The sequence below is a fragment of the Galeopterus variegatus genome, unplaced genomic scaffold (genome assembly GCF_000696425.1).
Source record: "Galeopterus variegatus unplaced genomic scaffold, G_variegatus-3.0.2 Scaffold122, whole genome shotgun sequence".
Lineage (NCBI taxonomy): Eukaryota > Metazoa > Chordata > Mammalia > Dermoptera > Cynocephalidae > Galeopterus > Galeopterus variegatus.
Window position 1 is genome coordinate 88,408 of NW_007726233.1, and position 14,084 is coordinate 102,491.

Genomic DNA, 14,084 nt, shown 5'->3' on the forward strand with positions numbered 1-14,084 from the left:
CACCATCTGGAGTAGAGGTGGGGCCATTCTACTGGTCTCAGTGTTCAGTGGGGGTGAAGCACACTATTCAGGAGGAGTATCTGAAATGCTCCTAGTTGAATCACATGACAGCAGGTCATGGTCTGCAATCTTTTTGCTAATAATGAGAGAATGATTTTTCAGCTCAACACCTCAATATTTTATACTTCTACTCTGTTCATTCCACAGTCACTTTCAAAATCAACAAGAATCCCCTTTGATAGGTGTTATGGGCTGAATGATGTCTCCCTAACATTCACATATTAAAGTCTCAACCACCATAAACCTCAGAATGTGACTGTATTGGGGGTTCTGAAGAGGTAATTAAGTTAAAAGGAGGTCTTTAGGGCAAACCTTTATCCAGTGTGAGTGGTGTCCTTGTAAGAGAAAATTAGGAGACAAAGGGAAGATCATATGAGGACACAGGGAGAAAATGGCCATCTACAAGCCAAGGACAGGCCTCAGAAGAAAACAACCTGCCAACACCTTGATATCAGACTCCCAGCCTCCAGAATTGTGAGAAAATAAATGTTTGCAAAATGGCCATCTACAAGCCAAGGACAGGCCTCAGAAGAAAACAACCTGCCAACACCTTGATCTCAGACTCCCAGCCTCCAGAATTGTGAGAAAATAAATGTTTGCTGCTTAAGCCACTTGGTTTGTGGTACTTCATTATGGTAGCTCTAGCAAACTAATAAATTTGGTCTGAAAGAAAACAGAATTTGCTCATCTTTTTATACGTGTGTGTCTACATGCACTACCCAGATTCAGTCTCATCTGGTAGTTGGACTATGATCTCAGGACAATTAAACCATAATGAACAAGAGCTGCATTTTAGGGAATACACACCTGTCCCTGAGAGCGCTGCAACTTGTTTGGATCCCTTTGTGATAATTACTACAATGTATAATTACCACATTTCCTCATCTGTAAAGATCCAGCTGGTCATATCAATTTGTTCCAATTCAATCAATGCTCAGTGAGAAACTATTATAGGACAAGCTCTGACATAGGGCTAAGGAGGTGAAAAAGAGTCAGAAGCAACCTCTGCCCACAGAGAGTTTATATTCAAGTTAGGGGACAAAACCCAAGCAAAGACAAAGTGATAGAGAACTAACAATATCACAATGTCACTATGAGCTAAGCCCCATGTTGGGTACAGGAGAACAGAGACGACAAGGAGCTCTCAGCCTGGGCATATGGACACCCCAACAGGTGTCCCCACCCTGTTGGGTAAGTGCTGGAAGAATAGGACCTGCAGGAGGCTCTGGGAGTAATGGGAGGGGACTGAGTCAGCCTAGTCAAGGTCAAGAGCAGGGGAGGGGGCTGTCAAGAAGATGACCTACAGGAGATGACACCTATGTGTACTAACTAGAGTGCTCAGCTGCCGTAACAAAATACTGCAGCCTGGGTGGCTTAAACGACATAATTATTCTCTCACAGTTCTGGAGGCTACTAGTCCAAGATCAAGGTGCCGTCATGGTTGGTTTCTAGTGAAGTTTCTCTTCCTGGCTTAAAGACAGCCACCTTCTTGCTGTGTCCTCACATGGCTTCTTCTCTGTGTGCATGTGGAAGGAGAGTGATCTCTAGTGTCTCTTCCTCTTTTTATAAGGCCACCAGTCCTATGAGATTAGGGTCTCACTTTTATGATCTCATTTAATCTTAATTACCTCCCTAAAATCCCTATTTCCAAATATCGGGAGTTAAGGCTTCAACATATGGATTTTGGGGGGAGGGAGAGACACAACTGAGTCCATAACACTAGGTAAGGAGTTAGCCAGGTTAGGAATATGGGGGAAGGACTTTCCAGAAAGAAGGAACTAAATTAACTAAAGCTCAGAAGGAAAGAACATGATGCACTCAAGGAACTGAACCTGAACAAAAGTTGCATGATGAAGAGAAGTTAGAACTGAGGCTGATTTAATCTCAGCAGATAAAGAAACTGTGGGGCCGGCCCGGTGGCGCACTGGATAAGTGCGCCGCTTGGGAAGCGCGGCGGCGCTCCCGCCCGAGGGTTCGGATCCCACATACAGACCGGTTCCCGCTCACTGGCTGAGCGAGGTGTGGGAGCAACACCAAGGGTTGCAATCCCGTTGCCGGTCCCCGGTCCGGTACGGGGGCAACACTGAGGGTTGCGATCCGTTGCCGGACACGAAAAAAGACAAAAAAAAAAGTTAAAGAAACTGTGGCCTGGGAGGTTTAAGTAGACAAGGGCAATGTGGAGCTTCAAGCCCCTCTCTCTCTCACCCCAGAGCCCATTTTCTTTGCACTGTAGCACACTATTAGCCCTGGTTATACGAGCAGCTACACTGCAAAGCAGATTGTAAACACAGCTACTGGAAAGGACACTTGGGTCAGAGAAGAGGTATCATTTGGGGACATCAAGGAAGGTTTCATGGAAGATGTGGCCTCTTAAATGAGCCTTGGAAATGGAATTGGGGTGAGGAGAGATGAGTGATAGGTGGGGAGGGGTGAAGGGAGAGGAGGATCCTCAGGCAGAGACATGGAGGGAAAGAGTCACATAGGTGGGTCTGGGCGAGCCACCTTAGGGGATGTGAAAGCTGCCTCATGGGATGCACTGCAGAAGAACCCTCCAGAAAGGCCCCCATCTGTCCCCAAAACTAATATTTATGATTGAAGCAAAGCATTCCCTATTCCTGAACAACCAGAAGGCACAGACTCACCCCGAGGCTGCCCTGTCTGATCCTGGAATCAGCTTGTACTGGGTGCAGTCATCTTCAATGGCCCTGATGTCCTCCCAGTCATCCTCATCAGAGCTATTAAGGCAGCCCATGTCTCCATTGCACACAGATGGCATTTCAGGCAGTGACCTGACAGGGGAGAGGCTGTGGATGCACCTGGACTCCCACCTTCCTCGTGACCCACATCCACAGTCACCAGGTCAGTTCCACCTTTGAAACAGCCCTCTCATCTGCTCCATCCTCTCTCTGTCCCCACTGCCTCTGCCCTCCATCCAGCCTTGTTGGCTCCCTCCCGCAGCCCCAACCCAGCTCGGGCCTTGCACCAGTCTCTCCCTTTCTAATCCAGCTTCCACATTGCAGCCCAGTGATCTTTCTACGACACCGGTCTGGCCATATAGACCCTCTGATCTTTGCCCTTTTGTGACTCCCCACTCCTCTCCTTCCAAATGCCACAGTGTGGCCCCACTTACCCATCGGGTCCCCAGTTACCTCAATGGCTCACCACCTGCCTCTCTTCCCAAAGCCCTGATGCTGCAGATATTCTAGGCTGATTGGGAGTCCCTGAATCCCCATGTTTTGCATGTTCTTTCTCCTAGAAAATTTTATTTTGTTTTCTAAGTTTTGCCTCAAGTACCATTTTGAAGCCTGCCCTAACTCCCCAAAGCAGATTTGGGCACCTCCTGCTAGAGAGTCCCACTGCACCATGTCCATATGCCCATGACAGTAGCTAACATACGATGTGGTGATTGACTCCTTGTAGGTTCTTTTCCCAAACAGACTAGGAGTGCCTCAAGGTCAGGTACATTATTTTTTCTTTTTCATGTGGAAAGCAGGTAGCATACTTCTTGGCACATAATATGTGCCTGATCAATATTTGTCCAATGAGTTGATGAATGAATGGATGAATTGTACCTTTTCCAAATAAATCAACAAATGTTTCTACAAACTTGAATCAAAATTATTTGGGCTAGGACCAGCCTGAGGCTCACTTGAGAGAGCGTGATGCTGATAACACCAAGGCCATGGGTTCGGATCCCATATAGGGATGGCCGGTTAGCTGACTTGGGAGAGCGTGGTGCTGACAACACCAAGTCAGGGGTTAAGATCCCCTTACCAGTCATATTCAAAAAAATAATAATAGTAATAATTTGAGCTACTGGCTTGGCTTAAAATGCAGATTCCTGGGCCACAAAATGGCAGCTTCTAGAGGAAGGGCTCAGGAGTGTGCATTTTAACTAGCTCCCTGGGAAGTGCTTTGCATGTTACGTTTGACAGGCACAGATGTTATCCTGCTGGAATGCTACTCACCTGTCTCCTTACACTGGAAATCCTGTCCACACTGTGCTTGCTTTTGACAAGCTGTGGGACTGGAACAGCTGGCTGGATCCCAGACATCACCACTGCAGATGGTTCCCCCAAACTTGTTTGGCTGCAAGAAGCTCCGGTATCAATACTAAATCAGACTTTGAACAAGATACATTCTTGCCAATCAAACATCCAAAATTTATTCAGGCAGGTCTCAGCTCAACATAAAGAATAACTGTAGTTTGGCTGCAAGAAGCTCCGGTATCAATACTAAATCAGACTTTGAACAAGATACATTCTTGTCAATCAAACATCCAAAATTTATTCAGGCAGGTCTCAGCTCAACATAAAGAATAACTGTATGATGATTGAAAGCTGCCAACAAAGCTGTCTTTTGAGGGGATGAATGTGCATCAGCAGTGGTGTGCAACCAGAAGTTGCACATCACCAGCTGGAGTATTGAGTGGAGCTTCCAAGCACCAAATGAAAGGCTTGGACAAGATATTCCTAGGGTCTTCCTACTTGCTAGGAAGGACATCTGCTCTCCCTTATTTAACCAATTAATACCTATTCACTTTGAGATTTATGGTTTACCTCCTCTGGAAAGCCTTCCCTAACTCACCATTCTGCAGGTCCACTTGTTTCCCTCTCCCCTAACACTTGTCATGTAAAGATGTGATCTAGCATCCACATATTTCTCTCTCTCTCCCACCAGTCTGTGAGCAATTCACATTTGAGGTGTGGGCAGCAAAGGGAGAACCATATCTTATTTGGCTTCATATACTTGACACTTGATCTACGGTCAGGTACACAGGAAAGACATTGATTTTCCTTCACAGCATTTCTTCTGGTCATGGCATTCCCCTCTCTTGGGGGATCTATCTCATATGGTTCAGGTGGGTGTGACCTCACCAGTCACACAGATGGGTGGGAAGGACCAGGCCTGGCCGGCCAGAACACCACATCTGCCTAGTTGCAATGATTGTGTCAGAGATTGGCACACAACTCAACCCAAGCCAATCATAATCCTCTCTGGGGATTTTCTTTTTGGGAAAGACAATTTCTTCCAACTGGAGTTGCTGGGAATAGTGGGTATCAAGTGGTCATCTTGCCTGTTATGTAGAAAGAGCCCATCCAAGAGATAGGAGACAAAGAAATCTCTGAAGACATCATCTCAATGCCTGGGTCCAGCCTTGACTACAGGTGAATAAATACCTGGTCATGGAAGGAAAGAAAGAATTAATATGTGTACCAGTCTTGGGGTTCTAGGGTTTCATGATGATTCTTTCTATATAGTGTAGAGTATCAGGCTCTACAGTAGAAGGAAGGAGCTGAAGATTAGAATATTCAGAGAAATATGAGGTCCCATCCCTACCTTCAAGAAGCTTACGTCTAGTTGGGGAGATAAAATGTGTAATAATGTAAAGCATGCTGTATGGAGAGCATCCCTACAGGGTGCCCCATAAGGGAACGTGCAAGCCTGTGCTTGCTGCTGCCTTTTACCTTGTCTTGGCCCACAGGCCCTTCCTTCAAGAATGTAGTAAGTCAGTAGGAAAGCAATGATTTGAGCAGCAAGAGAAGTGAGTTCCTGACCTGAATCTATTTCTTACTTGCTGTGTAAAGTATCTGTGTGTGGTACCTTGGACCTTGGTTTCCAAATGTATAAAATAACTTAGATGACCTCACGAATTGCAGTTACTAATGACTCTTTCAGCTGTGTCCTACAGTTCAAAGAGTGTGGGCATGAGAATTAGGCAATCTTGGGTTCAGATCCCAGATTCGCTTACCAACCAACCCATGAGCAAATCACTTACCTATTCTGAGCTTCTGTTTTCTAGCATGTTACATGGGTGTAATGGCACCTTGCCTCGAAAGGACTGTGAAATCCAAGTGAGAGAATTTATGAGGAAGCACCCAGCCTGGTATCTCATTCGTTCTCCATAAACAGAAGTGGTTTCCACATGGTTATCGTTGTCCACGCAGTCTTTTCCAGACGATTCCAGTGGGTGGGCTGTGGAGAAGGCCAGCTTACCCCTTCTCTTGTCCACCTCTGTCACTTAACTGCTCATGCAAAGAGGCAGAGGTGTCAAGGAAAGGTGAAGGTCAAACCCACACCTGTCCACTTGCCTTTCCTGCCTGTCAGTTAATAACAGCAGTAAGAGATTTGTAAACTCTGTGGGAAGAGATTATAATTAATGACCAATTCGGGAATACTGGGATATTTTATTTTTTTACCCACATTCTTGTCTCTCAGCGAAGCAAATAAAGGAGTTATCCATGTACAAATGTAGAACCAATCCTCTGTCTCACTCTTTAAATTTTTAAAACCCGTAGTTACCAACATGATGATAATGGTGATGGTAGCCACTGTTCATTGAGTGCTTACTATTAGCCAAACATTTACAATTCTTCATCTCATTTAATCTTTACAAATTTATGAGATTAAATACTATTATGAATCTCACTTTGAGCTGGCTTAGAATTCCAGATCTGCCACTTACTATATAGAAATCACTGTGTAAATTCATGTCTCTGAATCTCAGATTTCTCATTTGAAAAATGAGGTCTATTTGGGAGGGTTGCAAAGATCAGCGATGCTAACATGTAAAGAAGTCGGCACTTTGCCTGGTTCCTGGTACAATAATCAATATGATTATCATTTTGACAACCAGCTGTTGGGCTACTCCAGAAGGAATTGGATTAAGTGACTGCAAACATCACTTATTTCTCCCCAGCATAGTTCAGAGGCGGCAGCAGATTGGAGTGGTCAGCCATTCAGGCTTTTTGAAGTCAGACTGACCAAGTTTTAAATCTAGGCTCTGCCACTTTCTTAATGGGTGACCTAAACAAAGTGGATAATGATGTTTATCATTTACTTATCATCAGGACAATTTATTTAAAGCATTGGCACAGTGCCTGGTACATAGAAATTATTTAATAAATGGTGACTATTAATGCCATTATCATCTTTCCTATGGTTCCTATACTTGGAATGATGGCGCAAGCCATAAGGTTCATTCCCATTGGTTCCCTATTTTTCAGGTTGCTACCAAATAATGAAGATGTTGTGTTGCAGGAAGATTGTGCCAATACTCCCTTAGGGACTTCTCCGTGCTATTGCTTGTGGTTGGTACTATTAACACATAATTTCCTTTTCTAGCTAGTAGATAATCTTTCTTTCCAGAAATGCACATCTTTGTTTGTGTGATTTTGAGAGGAAGAAACATATTAATAAACAGAAACTAGGGTGGTCTTTCACTTAAATAATTAACATAATTTAATTGTTTTAAGGATTACTTTAAAGACATGTCTTTTAGTCATTAAGGAAGTAATTCAATTCAGATTCAAAGTAAGGGATTCTCTTGTGCTCTCTGCTATCTAAACTGAAACACATGAGGAAAATTTAGTTTAGGATGTATAATAGGTGGGAAAATGGCCACATAAAGATATCAAGTCTTACCAGTGGAACTTGTAAATGTTACCTTATTTGGAAAAAGGGTCTTTGCAGATATTATTAAGGTTTTTGAGATGAGATTACCCTGGATTGTCCAGGTGACCCTAAATGCCATCACAGTGTCCTTACAAGAGGAAGGCAGAGGGAGATCATAGGCAGATACACAAAGAAGACACACAGAAAGGAGGAAGCAACGTGACCAGGGAAGCAGAGACCAGATTGGTGCAGCCACAAGGTAAGGATTGTTGACGGCCACCAGCAGCTGAAGAGACAAAGAAAAGATTCCCCCCTAGAGCCTCCAACAGTGAGCATGGCCCGCTGACACCTTGATTTCAGACTTCTGGCCTCTAGGACCATGAGAGAATAAATTTCTGTTGTTTAAGTCACCAAGTTTGTGGCAATTTATTACAGCTGACTCAGGAAGCTAATACAAGATGTCAGAGAAAAATGGGAATTTAGACCAGATACCTTCAAACAGGGGCAATCTAGGATTCTTTGGTATTTCTCAGAGATGGGAGAAGCAGAACAATATATTTCAGATTTCGAAGTTGAATAAATTAGGCCCAAATCATGTTTCCACCACTTACTAGCGCTATGATTTTGAACAACTCATCAAAGCATTCATAGAGCACCCCTGTGTCTAACTGAGGCAGGATGACTATTCACAGACTCTGCAGGAGCTCAGGTGAGAGAAGAGCAGGGCTTGATTCAAGCAGTGGTGGTGGGCTTGGAGAGGAGGGCGTGGATAGTAATTATAAAACAGCTGACACATATTGAACACCTACTATGTGCCAGACACTGTGAAAAGAGCTTTGCACATACTACTCATTTAATGCTCATAATAACTCTATAATACAGGTACTATTACTACTTTATTTTATAGATAAGGAAACTGAGGCACAGAGAGGATAAAAAAACACATCAGAAAAGGGGCAAAGCCATATTTAAAGTGCAGAATCAAAGCTTACACACTTAAACTCGACAATAAGTGCCAATAGACAAGGCCAAGTGGGAAAGCTAGGAGCCCGGAGGCATCTCCAGAGGGATGCATCCAGTAAAGACATGTGGTCTGAAGGGAATTTCAAAACAGTAATAAAACAGAATAGAAGTCTGACAGCCTTTTACTATCACCATGAGCCAGTGATTCTGAATAAGTCATAATTTTAATACTGCCTGCCAGCGTGGAGGGCTCCCAGCATCCACCTTACCTTTGTATGCTGCTGGGTTTAGGGACCATTTTGGATCATTCAAAACTATTCAAATGGGCAAGATAGACAATCTCTGTTGATTGGGTGTCAGCCTTTCCAATTCATGGAAGTGGAGTCCTCAGGAACACTTCCGTGGCATTCCCTGGTTTATCTCAGCTCCCCATAGGCAGCCTGGCATTTTGTTTCTCAGGTCCCCATAGGCAGCTTGGCATTTTGTTCCTAAGCCATTAGTCCCTCCAGATGCCCCTCATTAGAGAGCAGTAGATTGGCTAGGACCCAGAGAGGCCATCAGGGATGAACGTGCCTGTGTCCAGATGGTCACTTTTCTGCCTATGAGACACGCACATCTTCTGCAGCGTCACCCAATAATGCCTTACACACAAAATCAGGAGAGGCAAAAACCGATTTCACCATCCATGTGCCCATGGCTTCCGAATACCTGTTTCTAGACCCAATTTCTCCACACACCTCTGGATTTACAGCCCAACTCCTTATCTCTATATGAGTGACTAATACACAAATCAAATATCAAATACCCAGAAACTGGTCACAAATGTCTTACCTTTTTGTGCTGGCATGGAAGCAATCTGTCCACTCTGACCAGTTGCTCAGCTGGCAGGTAACTGATGCAGGGGTAGCAGCCCAACTGACTCTCCTAAAGAGAGGAAGGACCCCTGCTTCAGTTTTGAGATGCAAAATTCAAGCAAACAAGAAAGCTGCACACATTTTCCTTCCAATAAAACATGGTTTGAAAGAAAAGAGGAATGAACATTTATTGTGCTCCTACTATATGCAGGTATAGGTGCTGGAGGGTTCATATTAAGTCGTCCCTTTAATACTATATCAATCCCAGGTGGATCCAGTTATTATAATTTTAGAGAAACAGGTCCTAAAGAGGGCTAACAGGTTTTGAAGTGCCAAAGTAGGAGAAAGCTCAGTGGTTGAGAACATGGAGTCTGGGGTCAGAGGACTGAGTTTGAACCTAAACCACTTGCTGGCTTTGAAAAGTTAAGCAAGTTACTTAACGTCTCTGAGCCACAGCTTTCCCATCTGTAAAACTATGTTAAAAATAACATTATCTAATAGGGTTATTGAAAGTATGTTAAAATGCTTATGAGGTATTTACTAAAGGTTGGATTTCGTTATTACATGCTGGGCTGTTACATGGATTATCTTGTTTAATCTCTATAACACTCCTGGAAGGTAAGTATTATTAGCCCTATTTTATGTACAAGAAAGCTGAGATTCCTAAAGTCTAAGTAACCCCATAAGTCACAGTCGAGGGGTGACAGAGGCAAAATTTGAACTAGTTGGTTTGATGGCAAAGCCCATTTTCTGCTTGTCATGTTGCTGTTACCTCAGTTTACAAACCAGCCAACAGAAAGGAAAGAGGGAGAACCTTGCCTTGGGTAACACAGACAGAAGGTAGACACTGGTCTGCCTCCAAGGCCATGATGTCTCTCTTACCCCATGCTGCCTCCTCACAGGTTAAAAAGCTTGCCCATGTCACTCAGGGGGAAGTGGACAAGCCACAGCTGCCTGGCTCCAAGCCTTAGCCTCTCCCTGGCACCATGGCAGTTGCCGCCACTTCAAAAGCAGGACAAACACTGGGCAAAGTAGGAGGGTTTCCTGTTATCACCAGAATCACCACAGCCTATACTAGGGAGATAACTGTGCCAGCCATCATAGCCAGGTGGTCTCCACTGTGATGGCTGGCACAATTATCCCCCTAGTGTAGGGAAAAAGTGCTTCAAACCTCATGCTAATTCTGCAATGAGTTGCAACTCAAGGCAAAGGTTGAAACCCTAGACAAGGAGCCACAGGATAGTCAGGAAAGTTACGTTCGTCTTTTTTGCCAGTTCTCAAACTTGCTCTCAGGACCCGTTTCCATTCTAAGAAATTATTGAGGACCCCAAAGGGTTTTAAAGTGGGCTAGATCTATCGAAATTTACAGAACTTAAAAGAAAAACTGAGAAATTACAAAAACACAGTCATGTGTCACATAACAACATCTCAGTCAACAACGGACTGCATATACGATCTGGCGCTACCACATACCCTGGCATGCAGTACGCAATACTATCTAGGTTTGTATAAATACACTCTATGACGTTCGTGTAACAATGAAATCTCCTAACAATGCATTTCTCAGATCCTACCCCTGTTGTTAAGTGATGCGTGACTCTATTTGTTTATTAATTTATATAAAATTACAATAACAAACTCATTACATGTTACCATAAATAACATAATTTTATTAAAAAATATATTCTTGAGAAAATAATTAGTGAGAAGGGTAAGATTGTTTTACATCTTTGCAAANTCTGCTTCTCTACTCAATATGTTGCTATATGTTTTTTTAGTTGAAGTCTATGAAGAAAACCCAGCCACACACAGTTATTGAAAAAGGGAAGAGTGTTTCAATAATCTTTTCAGATAATGTGTGTGTTTTCCCTTGGTATTACACCAAAACTTGACAAGTGGTCATTTCTTGATGTTAGTTGCAATGTGGGATCTGAGAGCTTATCAGATTTTTTTGTACTGTTNATCCTACCCCTGTTGTTAAGTGATGCGTGACTCTATTTGTTTATTAATTTATATAAAATTACAATAACAAACTCATTACATGTTACCATAAATAACATAATTTTATTAAAAAATATATTCTTGAGAAAATAATTAGTGAGAAGGGTAAGATTGTTTTACATCTTTGCAAATCCTTTTTCAGGTTTGGTCTAGTAGAAAGCAGCTAGATGCTCAATGCTCAATTCTGCTTCTCTACTCAATATGTTGCTATATGTTTTTTTAGTTGAAGTCTATGAAGAAAACCTAGCCACACACAATTATTGAAAAAGGGAAGAGTGTTTCAATAATCTTTTCAGATAATGTGTATGTTTTCCCTTGGTATTACACCAAAACATGACAAGTGGCCATTTCTTGATGTTAGTTGCAATGTGGGATCTGAGAGCTTATCAGATTTTTTTGTACTGTTACATTAAAATCCATTGGTCTATGTACATTTTAAATGGATCTTGTGCCCATACATGATTTTTGTAAGATCACGCATTGGAAATTTGGAAAATTATAGTTCACTGAGTGTGCATATCTTTTAATATTGATACATTCCACTATACAATTTCAATAAATCAAATAGTAAATATCACCAGTGATCTCGTAAAGTTTATGGTGGTGGATATGTTTTCCAAAATTTTAATTTTTGCATAAAAGCTCACATTTTGTTATTGGTAATGAATAATGTTATTTTCCTTGAAGTGATAGGCTTTCTGCATTTTCGAGACAATGTATGCCTGTATAACCATAGATTGTCTGGCAGTTACTTCATCAAGTAAAAATGATGTTCCAGGAAAAAAGTGATCCTGTGGATTGAATGTTTCCCCCCAAAAATCATAGGTTGAAACCTAATCCTCAGTGTGATTGTATTTGGAGGTAAGGCCTTTGGGAGGCAATTAGGTCATGAGGATGGAGCCCTCATAAATAGGATGTGTCCTTTATTAAAGAGACCCCAGAGAAAGCCCTTGCCCCTTCTGCCATGTGAGAACACAGCAAGAAGACAGCATCTAAGAACCATGAAGTGAATTCTCACCAGACATCAAATCTGCTGGTACCTTGATCTTGGACTTTTCAGCCTCCAGAACTATGAGAAATAAATGCCTGTTGTTTCAGGCACCCAGTCTATGGCAATTTGTTATAGCAGCCCAAACAAAGACAAGTGACTACTTTGACTTCATCTCAAACAATTGCTTTTCCTCAAGACAACAATCGTACCTCAGTGCATCAGAAATTTTTTGCATTCTTCCTATTTTGTCACATAGAATATTTAGCATCTCTTTTTAAAAAGTTTTGAATTGTACATATTTGTGGGGTACAGTGTGCTGTTTCAATACATGCATATGTTATACAATAATTCACTTAGGGTAGATAGCATATCCACCTAAACACTTTTCTTTGTAGTGATTATAGTCAAGATCCTTTTTTCTAGCTATTTTAAAATATACAACCTTTTATTATTAACTATAGTCAGCTTAGAACACTAGAACTTATTCTTCCTATCTAACTGTAATCTTGTACCTGTTAATCCATCTCTTCCCTTCTCCCCAACCCACTTTCCCTCCCCAGACTCTGGTAAATATTATTCTACTCTCTACTTCTATAAGAACTACTATTTTTTTGTTTTGGGGTTTTTTTTCTAGATTTCACATACAAGTATGAGTGAGATCATGTGGTATTTGTCTTTATGTACATGACTTCACTTAACATGATGGTCTCTATTTCCATGTACGTTTCTGCAAATGACAGGACATCATTCTTTTCTATGGCCGACTAGTATTCCATTGTGTATATATACCAGTTTTTGAATCCCTTCATCCATTAATGGACATTTAGGTTGATTCTATCTCTTCACTATTGTGAATAGTACTGCAATGAGGATGGGAGTGCAGGTGTCTCTTTGATATATTCATTTCATTTGAATATACACCCAGTAGTGGGATTCATAGGTCATAAGGTAGTTCTATTTTCAGTTTTTTGAGGAAACTTCATACTGTTTTTATAATAGCTGCATGAATTTACACTTCCACTGACTATATATGAGTTCCCATTTCTCAGCATCCTCTCCAGCATTTGTTATCTTTGGTCTTTTTGATAATAGCCATTCTAACTGGAGTGAGATGATATCTTATTGTGGTTTTAATTTGTATTTCCCTGATGATTAGCGATGTTGACCATTTTTTATGTGCCTGTTAGCTATTTGTATGTCTTCTTTTGAGAAATGTCTCACATAGAATATTTAAATAACACCTGTTCAAGGACTGAGGCTTAATAAAATTAACATTTTTTTCTGCTTCAGGAAGGACTTTCTTAAGTAAAAGTTAATTTTTTCCCTGTGAGTTTGGTGCCATTGCCTTGGTTTTTACCAAATTCACAGCAGTTTTATCTATTATTGCTTTTGTACTATCAGTGCAAATATAAACAGAGTGAAAAGGGCCAATAATGTTTTAGTATTATTATAAAAATTGTTATAAACTCACGTTCCCCCTGAAAAGATCTTGGGTACTTTGAGAAACTGTGATCTATAAATGACTCTAGTATATACCACCAGCCCTACCACTCCTTCAAAGAAGCCTTCAGTGCCCAGCTCACAATCTTCCTCTCTACCTCAACTCCTCACATCCTTCTGGGACACCCCTCATCCCCATAAATGAGCCGTACAACACTCCACCCTCAGTTGCTCCTTTTCCTAATCTCTAATAATCTTTTCCTCACTCCATTCTCTTCTGAAACAGCTTCTGCTCCAAATCGCTAATTCATGAGTCACCTGAGACTAGTCACTTGGGGGCTTCATAGCCTCTTCTCCTTCTATCTTATATGCTCAAGGAT

At 41.8% G+C, this 14,084-nt stretch overlaps 1 protein-coding gene across 1 annotated transcript in view; it reads right to left on the reverse strand.

Moving 5' to 3' along the window:
* Window positions 1-10,159, reverse strand: part of C8A (complement component 8, alpha polypeptide) — a 60,799-nt gene extending 50,640 nt beyond the window's left edge. The window contains 6 exon segments of the mRNA XM_008588153.1: window positions 2,703-2,829; window positions 2,832-2,849; window positions 4,029-4,173; window positions 9,250-9,269; window positions 9,272-9,342; window positions 10,155-10,159. Of these exon segments, the coding sequence (XP_008586375.1) occupies window positions 2,703-2,829; window positions 2,832-2,849; window positions 4,029-4,173; window positions 9,250-9,269; window positions 9,272-9,342; window positions 10,155-10,159 (386 nt within the window).
* Window positions 10,160-14,084: the final 3,925 nt, after the last annotated feature.